General features: G+C 39.6%; 1 protein-coding gene across 4 annotated transcripts in view; it reads right to left on the bottom strand.

Moving 5' to 3' along the window:
• sobpa (sine oculis binding protein homolog (Drosophila) a) overlaps positions 1-26,119 on the bottom strand; it is a 62,634-nt gene that overhangs the window by 27,221 nt on the left and 9,294 nt on the right. For 3 of the 4 annotated variants that reach the window (XM_085143598.1, XM_085143600.1, XM_085143601.1), the window contains exons 3-5: positions 13,493-13,613; positions 11,693-11,902; positions 6,195-6,346 (exon numbers count right to left, since the gene is read on the bottom strand). In XM_085143598.1, coding sequence (XP_084999724.1) covers positions 6,195-6,346; positions 11,693-11,902; positions 13,493-13,613 — 483 coding nt within the window. Of the gene's footprint in view, positions 1-4,984; positions 5,009-6,194; positions 6,347-10,921; positions 11,114-11,692; positions 11,903-13,492; positions 13,614-26,119 lie in introns of all 4 variants that reach the window. The other variant, XM_085143602.1, reaches the window with a different exon arrangement.

The raw sequence follows: 26,119 nt of genomic DNA, 5'->3' as shown, positions 1-26,119 counted from the left end.
ATGTGTGGGTGTCAGATAAAGTAGGAAAACATACAGCTGCGTGTAAAAGTGTGACAGTTAAGCAGCTTTCACCTCCATCTGAAACTCCACCCTTAATTCTAATTTAATCCTCCAAACTGTCCAAGATTGGAGCTGAAAACTCTGTGAACTTTTCCGTTGGTTGGTGTCTTTCCACTCAGATTTGGTTTGTGCAGCGTACACCACGCAAACCGCCATAATGTGCGCACGGGGAAGGGACTAGGTTGCAGCGAATTACCAGACAAGAAAAAGAGCCAAGTGGTCCCTCTGAATCAATAGCGAATGGTCAAAAAGAGAATGAAAGTGAGCAGGCAGCGTGAGGTGACAGACAGAATAATTGAGTGTTGCGAGCGGGGAGGAAGCTGCACCTTCCATACAAACTAATCCAGGAGCTTAAGGCGCACAGTAAACAGGCACATAAGTGATTAGCCCGAGTTAAACTATCAATCATCTTTCGCCACACTCAAATAGGCACTACAGAATGTGGAGTTATGTAGAGATGTGAGAAAGCAGCAGCCATAGTCACCCTAGGAGGGGATTGGGTTTCATGGATGAGGCAGCTGAAGATATTTCATGCAACATAATGCCAGAGCCGCTGCCCACCCCCTGCATCCCCCCTCTCCTTCCCCCACGTCTCCGCTCCTCCAGCCAAAGCACACGTTGACATAAGATACTCTATGTTTTTTTTCAAGCCATGACATTTTTTTTAAGCAGGAAAAAAAAAAGCCTGGAGGCTGTGTTGTTGTGGCCAACCTTGTGGGTGCATGGGAAAAGAAACACATGGGTATCATTTACACAAATGACCTGCATGAAAGTGCAAGAGCCAGACAAAATATAGAATCTGAGCTGCTGTGGTAGAGCAAGCCTTTTCCCAACATGTCTGACTGGCTGAGAACATGAGTATGTATATAAATGAACATATTGCCATAAACTACGCATGATGTGCACTAAACTACACATGACATAACTGACTATGTTTGTACATTTTTTCTCTGCTGCTGCAAAGATAAGAGAAAAGCACTGTGCTCAGCAAAAATCCTTAACTGTCACATGCACAGCTTAAGATTGAAAAATATCCATAAATCAGCATTTATAAAGTAATAATGCGCGCTACATTAGGTTGGATTTTACTATGACAGCAGCAAGATTTATTTTCTAGATTTGGCTACTTAACTGCCAAACAAAAGATGACAGCTACACATTTGTTGTTTATCTACCTGGAAAGCTATAGAATCAGGCTGGCTAACCAGGCATCGCATGTACTTACAGTTTTGCTAATTAGTAGTCAAGTACTCATGGAAACAACTTAATCTTGTAGTGGATTTTGTTTTGGATGGGTCCATTTATAACCTCCAACATACAATACATTTCCACTGAACAAAAAAGCTGAATATTATTGGACCTAGAGCCACACTTGGATCTCCATCACAGAAATGCTCACCCCAAAGTTAGAACCACTAGCATTGGTGTCTATGGAACTGGCTACCATAAGAAATTGAGGAGCACTCTTTAGATGCAGCCTGTAATGATATTTGATCATCCTTAAAAGGCATCGCTAGTGAACTGACTCTCCATGCGTTGGTGGTGAGTACGTGTTAAAGGAAAAGGTCATAAAGTAGTGCTGAGTCATTGCTTTTGTCCCATGATGATATATTTTTATCCCAATTTGAGTCATCACTTACAAACTTACAAAGCCAACCATCTTTAGAGCACGAGGATTCAATGGACAGTTTAAAGAGGATGTGACAAGATCCCAATCTAAATGAATACCTGTGAGAGATATTGGGTTGGTACTCCAGTAGTAGAGTTCCCAAAACTTGCATAATAATTGCCAATGTGCATTGATGCTGTTCTGCAGGCATTTGATCTGCAGCACCTTACTAAAGCACTTTATGTTGGTTTGTCCTTTACTTTAATATCAGTCCATAGCCTTGTAAGTAGGACTGTAAGTAGTAAACTAGGAGCTAGTAGAGGCCAAGCTGTGGTCTTTCAGAGGTATTTCTTGAGAAATATGTTGGAAATTTGTTTTGTTTGGGGTTTTTATTTTGTTTTTTCATATCATTGGGAGCTTTAAATGTTCCTGATTATATGAGTTACATCATTTAAAATAAACTAATAAATAAATAACGCAAAGTCTGGGTTTAAAAGTCATGCAAAACTTAAACTTTAAGCTTAAAGTTGGACGTTGAGATATTGCCTTTTTTGTTATTCATTTGTCAGAAATTGACTTCCATACAAAACATGCCTTTAATTTTTAACAGGCTAAATATCAGAAGAGGCTTGTGTGCTTTGTTAGGCTAAAGTGGAATACTTAATTAAATGTTATCGCATCAAGCAGTCGAGTTCATGAAGTGTTTTTGAAGAAGCAGCCGACTGATTGCACTGATGAATCATTTTGCAGCTGAGGGGTAGAAATGTACAATATTAATGTATAATAGTATTGTTATTATAATCAAGGGCATGTTGAAGCATCAGCAGAACAACAGGCTGACTGTGAGAACTCGTAATGTAAAAGATTTTTTCCAAGACTAATATTATCCCTCCCCTCACTTTGAGTTTTAAAGTCTGAACTTTTCTAAAACTATTACTTGCACGAGGAGCTGTCACCGCACTCGTACGACATGCTTTGAAAATCTCTGTCAGAAGTCTGGAGCAGGTTAATGGGGAGAGCTGGCAGAAAAGTGGAAAGACTACTGCTGCTTCTTTGTATTTGTTCTCAACACACATCACAATACATTTCAGCTCCAGTTTGTTCAAAAATGTCATTGATAAGGTCAGAACGTAATGCAGAGCTCATTAGTCTTGTATACTGTATATTGGAAACGTAAACAGGCAACATTTACCTGATGTGTGTACTTTTCCAGAACATATATCGACATTTTGGATGAAGCCAGATTCCAAATTGTTTAATTTTGTAAACATACTAGAGTTAAAGGTTTTAACAGAACTGAATTGAGACCTTTCCCTTCTCATTACTCCATTAATCAGAAAACTGTCGGTCCATCCTCTGTAAACAATAGAGATGCTCATGTGGGAAAATCCCAGTAAGTCACCAATATGAGAAATGATCATACCAGCCCACCTGGCTTTAACACATTTAAAGTAACTTAAATCACCTTTCTTCCCCATTCTGATGCTCAGCCTGAACTTCAGAAGGTCGTCTTGATTATGTCTGCTTACCTAAATGAACTGAATTACTTGCATGTGATTGGTTGATTAGAGATTTGCAATAACGATCAATTCAACCTAACAAAGTAGCCAGTGAGTGTGTATTAGTGAGTGACTTTACAGTCTCATTATATTTCATTCACGCCTTTGTTTACTTTATCCATGACTCATGCTCTAAAATGTTCTAATGCAATGATTTTGATTTTCAGCCTTTTTTATGCAAAAAGGAGTTGCTCCTCTTTATAAAATTAAGCAGTTTTTAACATCGCTTTGGTTATTAATTATCTACCTCAAGGGAGATCTACTGCTCCTTCTGCAGGTGTAGATATTTCTACTCACAGTCTGTTATCCAGAGTTCACTGCGGCTCTTTTTTAATTCTCATCCGTAAATACTCTGCATCTTTCACGTGATTCAGTTTATTTTGAAAAGTCTCAACAGGATCTTGAGCTTTATTGTGAAAGGTTTATGTGGAACATAAACAAGCAGACACGTGATGGTGTTACCGTTGTTGCTAACCACAACCCATAAAAACAGGCGCTTGTCTGTCAGTAGTGGGTTATATAAAATATAAGAGAAAGAGAGAACTTTAAGAAATTAATATAGCCACTACAGTGACCATCAAAACCATGAAAAAATATTGCCGTAAACAGTTTATTTTGCGACACCACGAAACAAACGATAGCGTAAAATGAAACGATAGACGTTTTTTATATCGTCATCCGATATATATCGTTATATCGAACAGCCCTAAGTATTACAATAGTTTTTTTAGTGCATGTATTTCCTGGGCTATCAATGACCTCACACAACTTTCCAGTATCTTTGCCACACCAGTGAGCTGACAGTAGACTGACAAAGTCATGTCAGGAATCGTTTCACAACAGCACATATAACTATACGACCGCGATCATAAATGACTCCACTTGGTCACTTGAAGGTTACATTTGCAAATGTGGTCTAATCTCATTAAATATGCACTAATTTGCATAAACCTCCAAAGTGTAAAGTAAGATTTAAATTTGTATTCTGGACATTTTCTTTTGAGCAGTCTGACTGAGTAGATATTCTGGAATTACAAAATGTACCAAGGCCTCCAAAAATGTATTAGATGGGGCGTGTGCAAACTATATTTTCTATTAACTCTGTTTCTTTGATGTATATGTAAACTTTACATAAACTGCCTTTCATTTCTGGATAATTTCACACAAGGCCCCCTCCCACGGATTCATAGCAGGGGGCTTACTTCACAGCGATGAATCTTGTATTTGATGTCCTGTTTACAGCCTCCCTGATTGAGCTCTGATTGATATGAAGCTGCCTCGCCTACTTTGCTGCATACTGCGTGACACATACCTTTTTTTCTGACCTCCTCTGGAGCTCAGAGATCAAAATAAAACCAGTTCAAAAGAAGCGTTTTGATCTGATATAAAGACTCATAGCTTTTTGTAACTGTCACATATTCCCCTGCGAGGATTCACCACGTCAGACTCCTTGACATCAACAGAATCAACATTCAGTACAATGAAAACTACAAACTCGCTATGAAAGCAAATGAGCTGAAGTGTCAAAGGTAAAAAAATTAAAAACATACAACAGTACAGTAGATGCAAGGCTCAATTTGATTGTCATGCTTTGGGGAAAAAGTGTCAGAAAAAAAAATTGAATCTCACTAACTGAAATGAAGAGACGTAGTCTAAGTGCTCCCCTATGGTTCCTGCTTCAGTGCAGTGCTTGAAGAGTGATTATGTTTGAATGATTTTAGGACAGACAAGCAGGAGAGTAAAACATCATACTCACGGTATAATTCCTTATAAATCCAAGCTTTGGTACAAGAGAGAAAGGAGAGTATTTAACTACAGTAACTGGAGGGGGAGGGATGGCAACACAATAACAACTTTGATATTTTCTAATGTGGTTTGTAGCCAAAAATGTGCCATTTTTAAACAAGATTTAACCTTTTGTTGCACCAAGTCACAATTTAGGTTGATAAGATGAAGCTTAGACAGCTCCTTTTCACATACGGCAGAATATGGTGTGTTAATAAGATGAAAGGCTTGATGGGTGATATTCTAGTTTTTGGGAACCATATTAATTGCTGATACTCTGCTCCTAACAGTAAAACAGATACATAATGTGTGAATAGAATCAAGATGTTAGGTTGCAAGTCATACACGCCAGGAGACTGGTTGGTAAACTTCTGGCAACCTCCAGTTGCTAGGGAAAAGTGTTTATTCCTCAGCCTGTTGGCAAAATGTTGCTGGCAGTCGCTGGGGGAAATTAGTAACAAAGGCTGCTGCACCAAAACTGAAATGGAGATGATTTTCTATCAAAGTAAAACGCTTTAATTTAAAAGGGTAACTTTTACTTTGAAGAAGTTTGCAGTTTCATTAATGCTTGCAAGTAGTTTAGTGCCTGCAAACAAGTTGGCATCTTTTACCATGCAACCTGCAAAAACTATTGAAGAGGTTTTCAGTGCAGCACAGTAAACCTCTGACCACCAACAACCTCCAGCAACCACTTGCCAAATGACTGTGAAAAACACTGTTTTTCCTAGCGACTAACAGTTATTAAGGATGTCACTCTAAGCCTGCAGGAATAGGGGTACGTCTAAGATTTCATGGTGACTGCTAGCAACCTCTAGCAACCACTTGGGGCTGGCCAGGAAATACACATTTCCTTCAAATTTTAGTTCACCTTAAGGAGAAATGATACTGTGAGAAAATGAGGCTAAAGGGGGGGTTGGTACCCTGACCAAGCATCAGTATTGTTCAGAGTGGAACATGTACACATTCTGAGATGATGAACACTATTAAACCAATTCACACTATACCCAGTAACCATTCCCGTCATACTAACAATTGCAGACCTATCGCGATATTTGTTGGGGGAAGGGGATTTCACTTTCTTCTCTGGGCCTCACCAGTAGATTTGTAACACAAAGTCTCTGCAAAGTGTCTAAAATACATCATATTAAAGAGTCAAGCTGTTGACAAGGAAGGGATGTTACCTTGTTCCTCTTAAAATAGGCTCTGCGGCAGGCAGCGAAGCATTTCTCACTGCAGAAGCTCTTCAGCTCACTCCCCATGCTCAGAGAATAGCGCTTGACGCCGACCTTCTGGCACCAGGCGCACATGATCTGCACATTGGACGCATCCTCGTCTACAGAGAAAAGGAGAGGTAATGAAATGAGCATTATGATGTGCTCTTTACACCAAGGGCTTTTACTATATTCTAATACTATGTCCAATAAAATAACCTTGTGGTACAATTCTCAAACTCTGTAATCAAAGTGAGCCTGATACTGATTACAATCTATCCTATATGGAAGGTAAAAAGTGCATAGCAGGGACATCGTATGCAACTACACGTATTAAACACACAAACCATAAAGGCATTAATTCCACTGATGAAGCCCAGCTGCTCAACTGGATAAAACTTTTCAAGACTCAAGCCACAAAACCACTGCAGGATTTATAATGAAGCCCTGCCATGGATAAATGTAGCCACAACGGATGAGCCTGGGATATGGGAAAATGCTTGTTTATGGCTGTTCTCTGTGGGTATTAGAGAACTTGAAGGGACAAAAGCATGTATTCTGCTGCTGCTGAAGATGACGCAGGAGTCTCTGCGAGGTGTAGCGTCCTCTTGATAGTTTGTGCCATCAAAGGTGTAAGTTTGGTGAGGTGTGTTTCACACAAATGGAACACATGAGTTAAAAGTTTTCCGCGTTACACAAGCCTGATTTCCACCGTCTCCATATAAACAGTAAAACCTAATGTGAAATCACACTTTATTTTTATTTTTGTAATTTCAAAATTATTCATGACGAGAGCACTTTTAGGGCAGAGGAAAGGAAGAAAAAGAACAAAATTAAAAAACATGAGGGGAAAAACTGAATACATATACAAATTTAGCCCACAAGGACAGTCGCTGTGATAAACATATATTCACATTACAGGTTCACAACAAGATTAAGGTTATGGTGTTTCAGCAAAGACTGGAGCTATAGGATGTCTGTTAACTGCTAAATAAACAGGCACACTTTGGGCCGTATCCACACTGATATGTTTTCATTTTGAAATGTGTAGCATTTGAAATCTAAACAGGAAGAAATCGGAACTTCTGGGACTTATGGAAATAATGATGCAGACACCCACATTAGATGCCTTGATGAGTCCCTGCCTGATTAGTCACGTCCCTCGCACATGACCCTTTTTCCGACCTGTTATTATGACTTATGGCTTTGTTTTAGTGCTACGTGACCTCCGGCGACTTTCTGAATAATCCATAATTGGGCAGAAATTACATCTACAAGTGAATACACCTAAGCCAGTGTTACTCAACAGAAGGGATACATTACCTGATCTTTAACATGCTACATAGTCAGTGTAATGGATTGTGCCACTGTGCAGCCTTGTGGGTTGTGTGGTAGAGCGCATACGGTACCATTCAGAAGGTTGTTGGTCTTATATACAGGAAAAAAGTGAATGTGTGTCACTCGATGCATAAGGTTTGCTTTGAGTGCTCACTTATTGTGAGCACTCAAAGCAATATTTTCACTTATAGTAGAAAAGCGCTATTCAAGGTACTACTTCTAGGTTATGTGTGTTGCCGACTGTACGCTCTCTCCAAGTGGACACGCAAGAAACAAAGCCAACATGGAAGTGCAGTTCCTCTAATGTCTCACGGAAGTGAGTCAATCTTGAACCTTACAAGAGAAATAAACATGCTTACAGCCTGGTAACAAAGACTAATTTGGCTTCTTTGAACCCTTTCACCGTTCACATTTGGATGGTGTGTGGGATATTTTTTCTCCCCCCTCAGAAAAATAATTCAGGAGCCAGAAAAGTCCTGCATACTCTGAAGCCTTATGGAATACTTATAATTTATTGCTGCTCTCATTGTCACATTTATGAACTTTAACTAATGGAGTTCAGCCCTTAAAAATATAACCACAGTGTTTACAATAACATTGTAATGTATATTTTTTTAAATGACATTAATATGCGCTATATTCCTAGTATGCAACAGCACAAAAATACTGTCAGTTTAAAGGACGAATGAATAAAAATTACACCACAGTAGAAGAAAACAATCTGTTTGATGTTATTTTTTTCTGCATTTCCTGCAGAGCGCTGTCTGCAGTGTGTCGCCCTCTTGTATCCACACTTGGAAGGGGACATCCGTTTCCATTTACTGAGATCAGTAGCAGACTTTTATAAGAGTCAATAAACATGTAAAAATAAATCAGCTTTGTATAATGCTTTACTGCACCACAGGCCGCACGATCTAACTGTGAGCGATGCAGTGAATCATGGTCAGATTAGGGTTTATCTTTTCATATATGAGTGTGGCTGGATCTTCTCTACCCGTCCATCACAGCAGCTGCAATATCAATTGCAAACAAACTGCATGTAACAATTCATTTAGAGACGAGGCTTTCGAACTGCACAGACAGCAGATATGATGCATAACTGCAATTCAACAAGCTGAAATGATAAACTGCAGATCTGACCTTTGTAGAGAAGTTTGATCAGGCATGTGTTTGACTTCACTTTCTCCTCACCCTCAACCGGTTTGTGGCAGATGACTTCCCCCAGCTGAGCCTTAGTCTGACGTTAGTTACAAGTTCTTGCTCATAAGTGGTCATCTGGTTGTTGGGGTTTCCTTTTTAATATTGTAGGGTCTTTAGCATACAATAAAAAGCACACTGAGGTGATAGATTTTCTGGTTTGGTGCCATATAAATGAGACTGAATTGAATTTGTCTTTTATCTAGTTAGTGGTAGTTTTCATGTTGAAATAGCAGCTGTATAAGTTGTCCTGAGTGCTACAAGTGAAATTCACTTTCTGACTTTCCGACTGTTTCAGGATGTTTTGTTTGAGTCCCATTGGGGCTAAAAAACAAATAGTAGAGGCAGGGACATGTAGGCCACATGGGGATAAAAAATAACAGGCGGAATTAAGGTGCTACATAGTGATAATTACAGTAATATGCAGCATTTTTACATTATATTAGCACATAATGAAAATTTCTGTTCTGGGACTGACTCGTAAATAAAAATAAAGTATTATTTTAAGTGTGTGGATTTAGGCCATATTTAACGGCCTACCACAATTTACAGTGAGATATAGTGAGCTTGACTTCTGCTTATTCTGGGATAAAAAAGATTTTAAAAAAGGATTTTTAAAAGGTATCCAGGGCTCATCTGTCTGGTAAAGGGGACCAGTTATGGTAATTTCTGGGTATTGTTATTCTTGGACTCTAGTAGAGTAGCTTTGCATAATTCATAGTTCAAAATAGTCCTCGTTTATCTCATACAGAGCCTCGGAGCAGCACATTAGTTCATTCTCTGGCTGAAGCTGATTTAGCTCCTTTCCTATTAAGGCTAACTTTCTACTGATTGGCTGCCCCTCGCAAATTGATGACTTGAACTTCTGGTGAGTAGAGCTACTGCATTCACAGTTATCATTAGAAATCAATCATAATCAGTCAATCATATTAGAAATATCACCTCTCTATGACATCATTTAGATGCAAGCATAGAGAACAAAAGGAGGGTTAAGAATATTCTGAAGCCTGAGCTTTTGGCTCATAGGACTCCAGGATATATGCTGTTTGGCGTGTTTAATATGAGCACCAAGCATTGTTACAGTATATATGACTAAAATAAGGAAAATGAAACAGTACAGCTGCAGCTGACCCCCTCACATTCCCCTTTTAATTCTCGAAATCATGTTTATGACAACAACAAATGTATTCCCTTGTTCAACCGTGAATGTAATTGTATTGCATGCAGCTGCCGCGTTGCTGTGTGGTCAACAAATTATTTTAACAGACCCTCAGTGACAGCGAAATGCCTCTTCTGCGGTAAACTGTGACTGCTCATGATGAGCTGCGGGCTTTTAGTGCCGCCGCTGCTGAAATGAGAGAGATCCTCCGAGATTCCCTCCAGTATCTCCCAATTATCACATTATGACTATACGCGGGTGTGAGGGCGAAAAAACGCAGGCCCATTAGTCTTTCACCTCTGTTCACCTCCCTATCGCACGCTGGCCAGGCTTTTCACCTCTTGTGGAGCTTAATGGATCTACAGGGCCATCAGATTTTAAGTAAAGACTAACTCACAATTAAAGGAATAACTCCCTGGGGCACTAAAGACAGCATAGCAGACCCAACATGCATATTTTATGGCTTAGCTTCCCCTCTGCTCTCATTCCTATACACTCTCTGCCTTTTTGTGTCTATCTGGATAGCTGCCCACTGCGGCGATAAGAGAAAAAAGACAAAATATCTTAATTCTAAGCTGACTGAGTGGGTGGATCAGGGTTTGTACGTTGCTCGGAAAAATGCATGCACCGCAGCATAATGATCAGGATCGAAGGCCAATATGAAATCACAACATCTTTCACAGTATCTCAACATTTTCACACAAAGAGACATCTTGAGGTGGAGTTGTTTTCGCCTTCCCACATCCTGGCACATCCTAACAAGCTCATCTGAAAACACTCACATCTGCATGAGCAGGGGAAAAAAAACATGCCAGTAATTATGCAGCCTCCGTACTAAATGCCACCGTCATTCGCCGTACCTGCACCTCAAAAGGTCCTTTGTCGGATTTTGCGGGGGCACATGAATAATTCAGTGTATGTGTGGAGGTGGAGGGTGGGGGAGTTGAGGGAGGTGTTGGCCGGGTAGTTAGTTGGTGCTGGTGGGCTTTAAGTGGGACCGCACCATCTGTTTCCCCGCCTAGGCAGGGCCAGCGGGGACTCCTCTTGGGCGATGCCAAGGAGGCTTGCTCCCTTCGCCGGGGCGTACCAGCCTCCTGTCCACAGCAGACGCAAGGGATAATGAAGCCCTCTGTCTGGCCGAGTAACGTGGACATTTCCTCAGAGACTTGATGGGGTAATATTGACACTTGGGCAGGTGGAGAAAAACAAGGTGTACAGCAGGTAGCTAGCTCATTAGTCGCCTGCCTCTGCTCTGATACGAAGGCTTTCCGACCATTGCACAAACCGAAACCTTCACAACTGCATAAATCCTGGGTTTCCATGCTAAGTGCTGGAGAATCAGCATTTAGGTATCTTCATTGCAATCCAGTCAGTCTGGAGAGCAGCTGTGGTTTAAGTCTATGACATTTCTTCTTTCAGACTGGAGAAACAACTGTTCTGTGTGTGTGTGTGTGTGTGTTTGCTTTCCGGCATTTGAGTGAATATATTAGCAATCAGTGATGGGTTGAAAATGACCTTGATCTTTTTGCAAATTTAATAAGTAACCTTCCTCGTAACATAAAAGCAGAAAACAGTTGTAACTTTCTACACAAGCTGTGATGTGGCTGGTGTTCCAACTTTTAAACAGTTTTTTCCTATTTCTAGAAGGCATCACGTTTTACTGCTCTTGAAAAATCAAGGACATGCATGCATGCATACTTACATGCAAGTCTAAACTACTTTATCAATTAATCTGCTGCATTAATCTCTCCAAAATGGCATTAGTGCTCTGTACCTGCAGGGGGCTTGATCAGTGGTGGGGGGATCATGGGGACTATGATGGGCAGGTTGCCATGCTCCTTGGTGCTGGGCGTGGAGGTGGACGGCGTGGTGGAGGTCTCTGTGAGTCCGTTCCTGGAGGCTGGCAACGAATGAAAGCTGTTGGCTCGATCCGGAGAGCCTTCACTGTTCTCTGTTGAAGCTGGGATTTTTGGCAACGAGTTTTCTAGATGGGAAAAGTTAAGTAAAATAAAGCATTTACTGACCAACTAATGAGCAGCATTTGCTGCAAATACTCTGAGTGTAAATGCCCAAGATTCACCTAAATTATGACTCAATATTTTTCACCAAAGTAGAAGCAAAAATACTAAAAAAAAAATGACTGGATTTCAAGGTAAATCCAGACCTTTCTGAAATCAACCAACGTAGCATCATTCAGGTCATTGTTTTGGTTGTAAATGTACAACTTTAATGTTTGTTTTAGTGTGATTTCTCTTATTCAGGCTGCAGCAGGTTGAACAAGCTGCATTAAACCTAAAGTGCACAACCTGCAAAGCACCAAACAGCAGTTAAAAGTTTAATAAGTTATTCAGCTCTGAGCACATGTAGCAGATTAAAAGATTATGCTGCACAAAAGATTTGGCAAGTAGATATTCAGAAGACATTAAAAGAGTTTAAACATCTTGTAAATATGACAACCCATAAAAAAAGCAGCCCACGTGGAAGTGCCAAAAACTGCAGTTCCTCTAGTGGCCACTTGAGGCTGGCTCCAAAGGCGACTCAGTTCCAATAGGATGAAATCCTTAAAAGTATGATTTGAAAGCTAAAATAAACCTGTTTACAGCCTTGTGAAACTCTATATAGGCTTAAAACTTTCCTTTTTTATAAAGCATATAATTAATGCTGGATCAGATCACGGTGAATCGTCTTTTAGTTATGCTGCTATAGCCCTAGGTTAATGGAGACTTCCCATGATGCACTGTGTGTTTCTTCTTCACTCAACTATTTCCCTCACTTATACAGAATTCGAATCATTACTTATTATTAATCTCTGGCTCTCTTCCACAGGGAAGAGTCTTTTGTCCAGTCTCCCTCCCCTCACCCCCAATTGGTTGTGGCAGATGGCCACGCCTCCCTGAGCCTGGTTCTGCTAGAGGTGTCTTCCTATAGAAAGGGAGTTTTTCCTCCCCACTGTTGCCATATGCTTGCTCGTAGAGAGTGAGCGGATTGTTGGGGGTTTTCTCTGTATTACTGTAGAGTCTCTACCTTAAAATATAAAGCACCTTGAGGCGACTGTTGTTGTAATTTGGCACTGAATTGAATTGAATTGAATTGAATTGAATTGAATTGAATTGAATTGAATTGCATTGAATTGAATTGAATTGAATTGAATTGAATTGAATTGAATTGAATTGAATTGAATTGAATTGAATTAGGGGCAAAGACATTTTGAGTGAAAGGTGATTTGCTCATCAGCTGTTTGCTCACTGAACTGGACCTCTCCAGAAAATGAGGAAATAAAGTAAAGTTAGGTATTTAGAAAGGGACCACAGAAACCAGAGATTACACCCATCATTTATATTCAGGCTATATTGGTTATATTGACTAGATTTCAGTTCAATTCAATTCAGTTTTATTTATATGGCACCAAAATCACAGCACTCGCCTCAAGGCGATGTGACGCATCATCAATCCAGTAAGGACAAAAGTAAGTACAGAAATCTGCTGATGGCTCCAAAATAAGGCTTGCTTGTTAACACACAAACAGCATGCCATGAGATATGATCTGATCATATTTTCCACTAAAGCTGTATACCTTTGAGGACAGAGATGTGCTGTGGTGTCTCCCCTATTTCCAGGCTGTCAGAGTCTCTCAGCTCCACCTTGTCATAACCGTACCAGCCCAGCAGCTCATTCATGGTGTTCTCTGCAAAACTCTGCAACACAAAGAGAAGGAACAAAGCTCTTTATATAGGAACAGTCGGGCTTAAAAAATAATTGTCAGCCCGCTTTAATTATACACAGTGATACAATACTAATGAGCAGCGATATAGTAAAAGTCAAATAATAGCAAGTTAAAGGTCAGAAACTTCTTCTTTTTCTTCTTTTTTTAAAAAAAGTAAATTTTCACATGAAATATTAATGTTACCCAAGCTGGAACAAGAAGAAGATAAATGAGGTTTGAGGTCATTTGTTACAAATGCTAATGCAGCAATCTGGTATTTTGTTGCATTTTTTTGGCGCCTCTCTTGAGACCTTGACTCGCTCTTTAGATTTGTCCACATTTCTTCAGCTAATTAAGGAGAGACATTGTGATCCCACTCAAAATTTTAACTCTGTGTCAAGAGAAAACCGCAATGTGGAGTTTTCGCTGCGTGTCCTCTTCATAAGTACAGGTCAACCTAATTGGGGCAAACTCCTGTCCAAACGCTGCAGTGTGCAGCCGGCTGAACTAATAGCCCCTATCACTGCACAATAAAAGAGGAGGATCTTATCAGAGTGTAATAAAGAGAATGGGAACCCTATCACAGAATGGTAACCAGCATAGAAAATGTATCAATTTACAGTAACTGGAACAGTACAGTACAGTAAAGAAACAGTAACAGTGCAGATAAGGGACAGACTAATGTTTTTTTTATGCTGTTACTGGTCTTTGAGATTTTCTGATCAGCTAAAACAGCTTCCCCGCATCACTTAAATGACACTTGATTCCCTCAGTTATGTCATTCAATGCTAAGAAACCCAAAAATAAGTCTTCCTTGGAGACAGGAACCTCACTTACACTCAAACAACCCAGTCTCACATCAAAATGTTAAACTCCCTTGCTCTTTCTTGGTCTCGTATTTCAACCTATTTACCTGGATCACTGTTGGTGCTGCACTACGAGGCTGATTGGGTTCAACAAACACATCTGCAGTGGTGATTTAGTCGACCCTTTTCAACCCGGTAAATTAATTTGCAAATCAAAAAGTACCAAAACACTGTGTCTCCTTCTTTTTGGCTCTGCAGAAACATATGAATGCAAATGCACTCTTACTCATTGGTTTTTGGAGTGACAGTAGCCAGATGGAAAATTTTAACCTATCACCCAGACTGAGGCAGCAGAGGCCTACCTTTGTGCATTCATCCATGGCATGAATGTTAAAGTCACAACACTTTAACCCAGGAAGCTGGGGTTTGTGCCCTCTGTAGTACCCTTTTCATTTAATTTTTTCCCCTTGTTTTTGTTATCAGACACAGTTTTACTTGCTCTTTGATTGGTTTAGGGGAAAGGCCACCTTTTAGAATTGGCAGAATTAGAATTAGATTTCTTATTGTAAAAAGAAGGTCCCTGGTCCAAATCCAGGCTTAGGCCTTTTTTTTTGTGCATGTTGCATGTTCTCCCAATGCCTGTGTGGGCTCTCTCTGGGTAATCTGGCTTCCTCCCACGGTCCAAAGACATACATGGGATTATTAATTGGTTGTTCTAAACTGACCGGATGTGTGAATGTGAGACTGAATGGTCAGTTTCTGTGTATTAGCCCTGCGACAAGCTAACGACCTGTCCACAGTGTATCCTGCCTCACCCATGACAGCTGGCTCCATATCCCAAAATTGACTGGATGGATAGTTTATAGCCCTTGAACACTGTTTTGGTCCTTAGCATGAGAGTATAAAGACTAATAAAAGTCATATTTAACATCCTCTTTCCTGTCAAGAGATAGATGAGAAGATCAATATTGGCTTGTTTTAATATAAATCTGTGATCCATTTACTTTGAAAACAGAGGTGGCAATGACATTATATCCAAGCTGCCAGGTTATCATTGTTAGAAATACCAGCTGATAACAACACATTACAGAGCACTGATGTGCTGTAGTAACATTTTCACAGAGAGTCTTCAATTGTCTAAAACAAAAACAAAAAAATCACTCATCTTTCAAACTGTTGGTGCTCAAAGCACCCACTTTGGATTTTTTTTAAGTCAAGCTTGATGGAGGTATTCTGACCTCCCAATCTGGAAATGCAACTAGTAGGAGTGATCCAGCTTTCAATTTCTATTAGGAACATATTAGGAAAAATTCTGTTCATTTGCCTAGCTTAATATACTAGGCTAGGGATTACTCAGAATATATTTATTCTGAGTAATCCCCTCCACAATAAAAACAGAAAATCACAAGGTTTGTTTTTATTAACATTATACATAAAAATGTTTCTAGGTTGGTTGCAGTGCCAGGGGGCTTCCTACAAATCCAAAGGCTAGAGTTTGTCATTTCAGGCTAGCTTTTAAGTCCTGTTTTAGATGCTAAAGGAGAACCATTATGTTCATTTCCACCTCTTATGTGTTTAATTATGGACTCTACTTATGCTGACCTTTTAGACATCCAGTTAGTAAATGCTTTATCTGAAACAAGCCATTTTAACTCCAGCTGCTGGAAGCTCACTTTCCCTAGAAAGAACCTAGTGTTTATAAGCCCCGCCTACTCATCTAGAGATGACCATAGCAAGGAGTTAATTTTAAACTGATATCAGAGAAAAGGACAAATCAGGTACATAAAGCAGATTGGAGCAAATAGATTCCTTTAAATTACACTGACTTCAGTATTCGAAACTTTGGCTAATCCAAGACTGAAACAATAGACAAAGAACAACAACAAACAACATAGACAAAGGAGATTTTCTGTGCATTCCCAAGTGCTGGACAAACACAAACTAAGTCAATTAATACAGCAGAAAATAACACTTCACAGTTAATGTCCAGTCCAGTAAATGATATAAGTTGCATCTTGTGACATAGTGTCACCCAACTTGATTTGAGCATAGCAATACATTTCTAACAGTCACCGCAGACATAGCAAATTGTGATGCAATTCAGAGAGAGTGTGAATATGAATATATAAAACTCAATGCAGGTGAAACATTAAAGAGTATTTCCTCCATAACATCCTCTCACAACACAGTCAATAAGCACTATACTCAAAACAAAATCATAACCCCGCTAATGCATACAGCCCATTATCACCATGCACCTCTCAGCTGGAACGGTCCCAGAAGCGTCTGATCACTGAACCGTAAACTATTGTAAATGGTTCAGCTCTCAATTGACTCTGAAACACGGATGAAAATGTTCTTCCTTTAGAAACAGACTTCAGCAGTGACCGAGAATAAAGCCGCCATAATTTTTTGGACTTGGCGATAAGATATTAGTCACAGGTCACTAAACTATCAGCATAGAGGGAACGCTGGCACTTTGAAGGGATTATTTCCAAATAGTTAGGGTAATGCATTCATATGTTCTCATAACAATAAAAACTTTAAGTTCAAAGTACTGTGAGGTGCACCGCCACACGCTCAATCAGAGGTGCTGGTTCATTATTTAATGGTCAGTTGCAATTTTTCTGTATATGATTTCATCATGGCAGCAGGCGTCACTCACTAATCAGTACAACAAGCAGTTAAATGTCAATTACAAACAGCTCCTATCGATACGACACAGCAAGGGCGATCATGTCAGGGTGGAGTGGAGTGAGTGTCAGAGGTGCCACCCAGCACATCTGACACTCACAGCCAGCCTTAATTCATATTATTCACATTTGTTACCAACAATGGACTCTTCTCACTGTTGAGGTCTGGGAAGCGCTTCCGCTCCCTTAAGGCCAAAACAGAGAGAATGAGGAGGAGCTTCTTCCCCCAGGCTATTCGGGCCCTGAACCAGGTGTAGGACTGTACTCTCCCACACACATCACTATAAGACTGGACTCTCACACACATCACATCACCACACGCACCACCACACATTTCCTATAATTTCCTATAATTTATAATCTTTATAATCTCTTTCTGCTGTTTGCACATTTTTATTTGTTTTTATTTTTATTTTTACTGTAAATTCCTAAGTTAATTTGTAAATTTTGTAGTAAATTGTAAATACTGTAAAACTTTTTTCTGTCATTTAATGGTCGGGCATTGTACAGCTACAAGCATTTCACCCCCATGTCATACTGTGTATGGTTGTGTGTGTGTGACAAATAAAAATTTGAATTTGAATTTGGATGAAAAAAAAAATGCAGCAGCTAGTGCGATTAGTGCATTTAACTTAACGTTACTTTCTTATGAGGTAACTCTACTTTTAATAATAACAGTATTAATTAAGAAGCGCGTGTAAATAGGGAGGCTGACAGATAAGCAAAAGTGGAATAATGCCAGAATAATTAATAAATACCATTAAAAGAATAAAAGCAATACAGTAATTATAGCAGAAAAATGCTCAAATAATTTAAAAATAAGAGCTGATAAAAGACAAGTCAAACAAAGCTTTAAAAGATTTTTGATAAGTGATTTAAAGGAAGTCATGGAGCTTTATCTCCTCAGGTTCAAAAAGCTGAGGGGCGCGATGGCGAAAGCAAGGTCACCTTTAGATTTGGAAAGGTCAGAAGGGTCACTGCTAAGGATTTAATAATCAGTACTTTGTTTTTCTTCTCGAGTAATGAGAATATTAATGATAAAGTTTAAATCTAAACTAAGGAGTGTTGCAATTATTATTTTAGTTCATTTGTTTAGATGTTTGTTGGATGGGGATGTAGTTTATGGGAAAATTAGGCTACTAACTGTGCGGTGTATGGGTCACAGGACAAAGCCTGAGCCCTGTTTTTGTCCACGTATACATTCATATTAAAATGAATAACTGTCTTTTCTACATTATATATCTTAGTATAATGCATGAAATGTCTTGTGAGTTTGTTTATTTGTCCTCCTCCATGATCAGGAGCTCAGCTACAAATTAGCATCATCGTGTTGCCTTGAATCTTTTGCATTTATGCAGCTGTGGTTTAAAAGCATCATATCAACAGGCCAAACAATACTGCAGTGTTGGCATCTACTATTGAAGTTCATGTGACTTGTTATAAAACGTGTCCCTCTTGAGTTCATTTTAATGTTACTATGTTGCTTTTTAAACCACCTGTGCAAAACCAAGAAAAGAAATGTTTTGATATGGAAGATTTGGCGCACACAGATCTGGAAAACACATTCAGACTCGATGCAAAGATGTACATGAAAGGCTCACGTGGAATAAAAATGCACTTGAATAACATCTGACTTCCAACAGCCTGTGGTGGTGTAGAAAGATGGGGTATCAGCTCATTGCACGCCCCTATGCTGACCTGTGTTGTTTCACACCAAAGTAATCAGACAGAGAAAGTTAGGCAAGTTCAGATTTCTCAGGAGAGAGTAGCATGGAGGCAGCTCTGCAGCATCACTTTGTGTTTTTTTGTGGGTGATAAAGTGACCGTATCCGAGGGTAGAATTTAATTTGGGAAAGAAAATGAATCTGGAGAGTCTCGGTGGAGGCAGGGTGGTGTACTTTCGCAATAAAATACCCTGTAGAGCTCTTGAAAAGAAAAGAAAGAGTCTGCTTTGATGGCTTCTGACACAGTGTGCCCTGGTGTGCATGGAGCTCCAGTCTGCAGACAACAGGTAGATGCATCTGCTTAATTATTTAATACAAACTCAATCACCAATGATAACTGCAGTTTGAATACTGCTTACAGTGGTATTATATGTATTATATCATGGGGAAAAAACAAGTGGGAATGAGCTCTCACACACACAACATTCACTGTAGCATGCACTGTTTGCATATTTGAGACACTGTGGCATGCACAGGAGTGACAGAGGCAGATTTTCTCCTGCTTCATCGGCACATTTGGTCCATTTCTAAGCATTTTATGGAGAAATTCAGGTTGTGTTGTATTTGTACCACAGAGTAGTAGCACCACTCTTGGCTCAGTTTTACCTCAGTTTGGCTGTGTTCACAGAGCCTATAGTTTTTCTGCAGTGCTGTGCAGGAAGACCTGTGTGGCAGTTAAAAGAAGCCAAAATGTAGGGATGGCTTTATTAATGAAGAATGACAGTATTTATCGATCTGTCTGTTATTAAATACCGCTGTGGTGGGGTGGTCAGTGGGTAGGTGCAGGGCACAGTTTGAATCAATAACAGGTGAAGTCAAAGCACAACATCCATGTGCATGCCGTACCTGCAGGCCTAGCATGCAAGCACATGTGAGCGCACATCTGGAGCTCTGTGGGTTTCAAGGTTAGACAGCATCACCATCAACAATGAAAGGATTTGCAGTGATTATTTACAGTAATTAAAGTCTAATCCAAACATTCATAATCGCAGCCTGCATTTTTTTTTTTTTTTTTTTTTTTTTTGCCACAGAGCTTTTTAAAAATGGTGGTTAAAGCAGTGAAGGCTGTTAATGAGGACAGCTCATGTGTGCAGATGTAACGACGCTAATGCTTGAACAATGATGAGTGACAGCAGTGCTTTTTCTGCCTGAAGGTTCCTGGGAGTCAGATTTAGTACCGCGTCCTGAGCAGAGCTAAAGTTAGGTGCTGACAGCTAAATACATAACCTTGTTGTCACCCACTAAGACACGCTGTGAACACATTCCACATCCATTAAATAGTCACAAATTTGCCTCCTGAAGTTTTAACTAAACATGTTTTATTTTATTTTTTTTCACTTTAACTGTGTTTATCTGTGCTCCATTTACACCAGAGAGTCCTTCCACACACATGCGGGGCAGATAATGAGGACACAGTAAATTAGGACTGCAATTAATTACCATTCCATTTAACGATTAGAATTATTATTAGCTTATTATATAAATATATCAATTCTAAAACTACTAGATTTGACATATTATAGAACCTCATTAAATAAAGAAAACACACAAATGAGAAACTGTAACCACTTTCCTCAATTATGGCTGAACCGTCAGTCAGTTAGCAAAATAGTTTATTATTATTATTAACTTGGTTTTCATATAAATTAATTGAACTTCAAAATATTTTAGTCTAAACATATGAAATTGAGTAGCTCTAAATGCCTACCCTTATAGGATCCAAGGTTATAGCTTCTTACCATAGTCTCTATATAAAAGATAAGAATAACCACTGTGATGTACCCCATTGGTTTACAATCGTTCTTTATATATGCCATCTGGTTTTTGTAACCAGGAGTGGCCCTAAGGCCAAGTTGCTGGCTGTAGCTAGGTGAAATTGGTCACATGTTTGGATGGAAGAAATCTGAAAGAGTATGGCGCAATCCTAAAACACAGAATATTCACCTTACTGCTGCAACAGACATTTTAAAAGGAGCAGCTCCTTTAAGTGAGCATTTTCATGTGATATGTTTCGGTTTCACTATCACTTAGTGAGTAGTTGGAAGATATTTGCAGAAAAATCTGTCTTCCGTGTAATCTGCTAGCAACCAAAGCAATCGCAAGGATTTCAGTTTCAGTTTAGGATCATACACCTATACACACATATACACCATATACCAACGTATACTTCTTAGTGACCAGTTTCACCTAGTGACTCCCAGCAACCACTTGCCGACTAATAGGGGAATACACATTTCTCTAAAGAAGCTGGTGTTTGTCAGGGGGTTGCTGAGCAGTCCCGAGTGACTTGGGCCAAACACTAGCAACCATGGCTAGCAAGATGAACCTATTCTATGTATGGATGCATGCCTCAGATACGTCTAAAAATAATCTAATGTTAATTTTAAGACACAGAAAATAAAAATAAAATACAAGCCACCTGTCAAAGCAGCTATTCTCCTACTAGTGTAAAGTCTTAATAAACCTTTACAGAATTTAAAAGGGTGATTTTTTTTTAAATATTACAATTTTTAAAAATTAGCTACACAAACTCAAAGCTCTGCTACGACATGCCTACGACAGAGTATTTTTTTTTAAAATAATGTCTGTTTTTTTGAACATTAAAAAGTCAATAATATTCCAGTAAAATTCTAAAAATAAAATGAAAAGGCTGTTAACCAGCCCATTATGGCCTCTTTAAAATTAAGGGAATAATTAATGAAACCTTAATGGAGAGGAAGATTTATGGGCGACTTACATAACAATAACCTGAAAAGAGGAAGAGTGCTGACAGACTCGAAGCGCACAAATTGGCAGGCACAAGTGCAGCAATTAGCCCAACTGCAAGGATGAAACCTCGAGAGGAACAAAATCACCCAGGAGAAAATCCTCCTTTTGAACAAACGAGATGGAGCATAACCCAGGCTGAATGTACTCCTGAGTAAACGGATGTAGCTGTAAAATAACCACATCACCAAGACAAAAACACAGCATCTCTCTGTGTCTCCCTTTCCTTCCTACCATCCTGTCCTCTAAGTCACCCTACTACTTCGAGAAAGGGGGAGCGTTATTAAGAGGGGAATCTAATCCCTGTTGGCGGCTCATCAAAGCAGCGGCACCAACTTTGGCTCTGCATGTGCCGGAGAGCAAGAGGCAGAAGGGCAGCTGCAGGTATCTGTATGTTACACTGGATGTATAGCCTTTTTATCTGCTTCATAATGGACAAAATCTCTGTTTATCTGCTGTAATAATCACAAAGGCTTCCCGAGAGCCTTGGACAAAACTGAGGTCAAAGTGTGTTTCCTGCTGATTTCCTGATTTTGGCTAATCTCGAGAAAGTTCATATCTCATTCTGAGGAGTCAAACTTGCTCATTACTCCCTCCCTCACATAAATTTTGGACTTCCCTGTCAGTTCATTTTCTCTAGTTTTGCATCAATGGATGTTGTTTACACGACTTATCTTTAACCAGCATTTGGACTTGGTTTTGATGGTGGTTGCCAATGCTGTAAAACGATAAAGGTAAAAAAGATAATGAACTTTTAAAGGAGGCTCTAAGAACCATGATGGTCTCCAGTTTCTGCAGTGCAGACAGAGAAATAAAGGCGATTCTACCTTCGGCCTAAAGTTCCTGCAAAATCTTTTTCCCAAAGCTTCTGTGAATGCCTGTGATGTTACCGATTGCTCAAGTCTTTGCTCATAATCAGAGGAAATTGGTGTTTCTCTAAGGTGGATTCTCTTTTACAGCCTTTAAAAAAACACGTGTAACTTATAATGCCTTGCAGCCAACCTGCTGAGGGATATTACTATAAACTACTCACTGGTGAAGTAAAACAATGGATTCATTTTAAAGAAGCTCTTCACTGGAAAAAATGACTAACTGCATGTGTTTTGCCTCATGTTTTGAGTTATTCAGAGGGGACGGTGCCTCCCTGGAAAGCCTGGTCAAGAACAAGTTTTCTGGACTTTGTGCATCTTTCCAATGGGATCATCAAACACGAAAGCAGCAGGGGGTTCTGCAACAGTGCTGTGAAACTGGGCTAGCTCCGCAGAGCAAACACAGCAACCCGACATGATGAATGCAGAACTGAAGGTAAAAGCCAGTTAGAAGACTACCTCTGACTGTGTGGGAAAATGCAAAAGAATAAGGTGGATTATCTGTTTAAAGGAACTTATTGTTAAAATTCCAATGTTTAAATGAACTAAAGCAATACTAAAACAACCACTATTACTTTATTTTACATTGTGCAGAAGACCTATCAATCGAAGCTGAACAAGGACCAGCAGGTACTTTCAAGTAATATCGATTTGTACAAGCAGAAGATGCTGTGAGAAAATTCACATAATAAGAAGAACACATCTGGTTTGATCCCGGAGGAGACACAAACCCTGTTTGGTCTTGCCTTCACTAAGGACGTGTGGCATTAAAACAACTATGCCAAATCAAAGATGTGGAGTGACCCACTGTGGCGACCCTCCGTGAATGATGAAGCAGCTGAAAGTAGCATTATCTATTCCCTTTAACCTTCTGGTAGTTAAATTTTTTTCTCAAAATTTGGTGATGGAAATGACAAAAAGCACCTTTAAATTTCCTCAGCACACCCTTTCAACCCGACTTAACAAGCCCTGTGGATGTCTCAGAGTCTCGGGACCTTCACACGACATCGACCTTGAATTCTTTTTTTTTTTCATGCTGACTGATGATAAGACAGAACATTCATCACTGTGTTGGTTTCTCCATGAAATGGTGAAGATGTGAAGTGAAAACTACAACTTTACTTGCTGTTACCCATGTGCCCTTTTGTCAGTGAGGCAGTAAAGAGAAAGAACGACAGCAGGGACCGACTGCTGGCTCTAGAACTGCGGTTTCAAAAAGCCATGAAATGACCAAAGATAATTATACGCTGCATTTCAAAACAAAAGAAGAAATAGAATAACCCTTCTTTTACAGTGAGGCTTGAATTCATACCAAAAAAAAGTTGAGTTGGTCTGCTACGACCAGTACACGAGTGGCTAATGTCAGCCCACTGTGGACAGGAACAGACGCTAAAGCTGACTTACTGAATCGGTTTGTTGACTTGCAGGCTTTCAGATTTAAGCATTTATCATTATCCTGATTTAAAGTGCCTGCAATGCTGTTGGAAAAATGATGTATGTATGTAAAATGTATCTCCACTATTATGGACTTTATCTCCTTATAATCCAGAAACAGCCATTCTAGGATACTTGCAACCTCTAGAAGCTAAGTCACTGGAAAACCTGATAGATCCAGTTTGGAATGATCACTGATATTCTTGTTGTTCTTGTAGGAACAGGCCAAGGGCAGTAAATGAAAATTACCCCATAAGTCTAAAGCTGGCTCATTTACCGGTTATTTTTTCTGTTAATCTATGGGCTCTGTCCCTTTCAAGTAAACAAAGAAATGAGAAATGTAACAAGAACATGGATGGGGGGGGGGGGGGGGATTATAACACTAAATATCTTTGTATATACAGTATAAATACAATACCTATGAAGCACGCTTGCTTTTTTTCTATCCTTCTCTGCTAACATGTGATGAGTGGAGAAATAAGTACTCCAAGTATTGCTTGTGTTTGCTGACTGCCTCTCTAATTCAAACTCTTCACCTTTACTTTTCTCCTGAAATGGTTTATTTATGGTCTACATTTATTTTATTTAAAAGGTACTGTGCGTGTTAATTAACGTGAGCGGCGAAGTCGGGTTATGCAAATATAGGACAATTTTCACCTACAGTCACAGGCAGGTAGATGGCATTTATAGACAATTAAAGAAAACTGAAGATGCAAAACCCTCTGAGCACAGATGAGAGCAGGAAGCATGAGAGTGATAAAACAAAGACAAAGCTATATAGTGTATTAAGGAAACATTAAAGATAAATTATGAAAACTCACAAATAGGCACAAAGGTACATAAACATAGACTGTTTGTAAATGCAGTGACTTACAGCGACAGCACCTCTACTGAGCTGTCAGAGCAGATGCTACTGTTTGCCATCTCTAACAGTGAGAGGCCACTACATTACTGCAGACAACTTCATCCAGTGCAATCTAATACTTCAGGACTGTATTTATGAAGCTTAACATATGCAGTTGACAATCCATCAAAGAGGTGTTGAAGCAGCTACAGGGTCACTGTGACCTTGTAGATGTGGATTTGAGCGTTTTTAAAGGTTACTTCCTATATGCCCGTCAAGTTGCAACATAGATGAGAAATGAAGCCAAAATAAACGTGTGAAAAATTCAAGTTCCTCAAATGCCCACTTGAGGTTGACTCACCCTTAGACTTGAATATTTTATTTTATTGAGGCTTAGATTATACTCAATTCCTGACAGGACACGGACCGCTGGACTGCCTAGGGCTCATGCTTAGCTGGTGCATTGCAATGTAAATTCTCCACGGATGAGTCTGAGAAGTCATGCAGACATGTGCACCAACCCTCATGCTTACTCTTTGCTTACTCCTCGGGGGTTGGGGACCGCTGGTCTAAGTGACATACGCTTAGACCAGCGGTCCCCAACCCCCGGGCCACAGACCAGTTCTGGTCCGTGAGTCATTTGGTACCGGGCCGTGAGAGTTGAGGCTTGGGTGTGACATTTATGGTTTTCAGGGTTTTTATCAGTTTATATGGTTATTTTTCATTGTTTTTATCGTTAACCCGGTTTCTTTGGGTCTTTTCCCATGTGTTATGAATAAATCTTCTTCTGTTTGGTACCGGTACTGGTTTTATTTATCCGCGACACCCTACAGGCCAGTCCGTGAAAATATTGTTGGACAGAAAATGGTCCGTGGTACAAAAAAGGCTGGGAACCACTGACTTAGACCCAAGAGGACTCACGGACACCAAACATTTAATCCCAGTTTAAAAATTTTAATTCATGCATTTTCAGTGGTAAAGATGATAAGACCAACAGGTAAATGCTAGGCTAATTTGAGAGAGGTGCAATTAAACGTATCAATGGGCACTCTAATGAGTCAGTGCAACTGCTTTTAGTAAGTTAAATTGTAGTGCTTATTAGCAAGTGTGCATTGCATACGGGTGGTACCTTGCTCACCAAGCTTGCCAGCATTAGCAAATAGTCGACCCTCTCGTTCAAATATAGTTACTAAAGAATAACATGGTGACAAACTGGTGATTTCCATCTTTTATATACAGTCTATAGTCATGGATTTTTATGGCTTCACTGTCTGAGTTGCAGTTCCAAATGTTTTTGTAACTCCTTATGCTATTTCTGATGTCCTCTTTGTGCACTACAGGTTTGGGTCTCACAGTATGTTT

Source organism: Neolamprologus multifasciatus, chromosome 19 (genome assembly GCF_963576455.1).
Source record: "Neolamprologus multifasciatus chromosome 19, fNeoMul1.2, whole genome shotgun sequence".
Taxonomy (NCBI): Eukaryota; Metazoa; Chordata; class Actinopteri; order Cichliformes; family Cichlidae; genus Neolamprologus; species Neolamprologus multifasciatus.
Note: the sequence above shows the minus strand (reverse complement) of the source record. Positions and strands in the feature narration are given on the sequence as shown.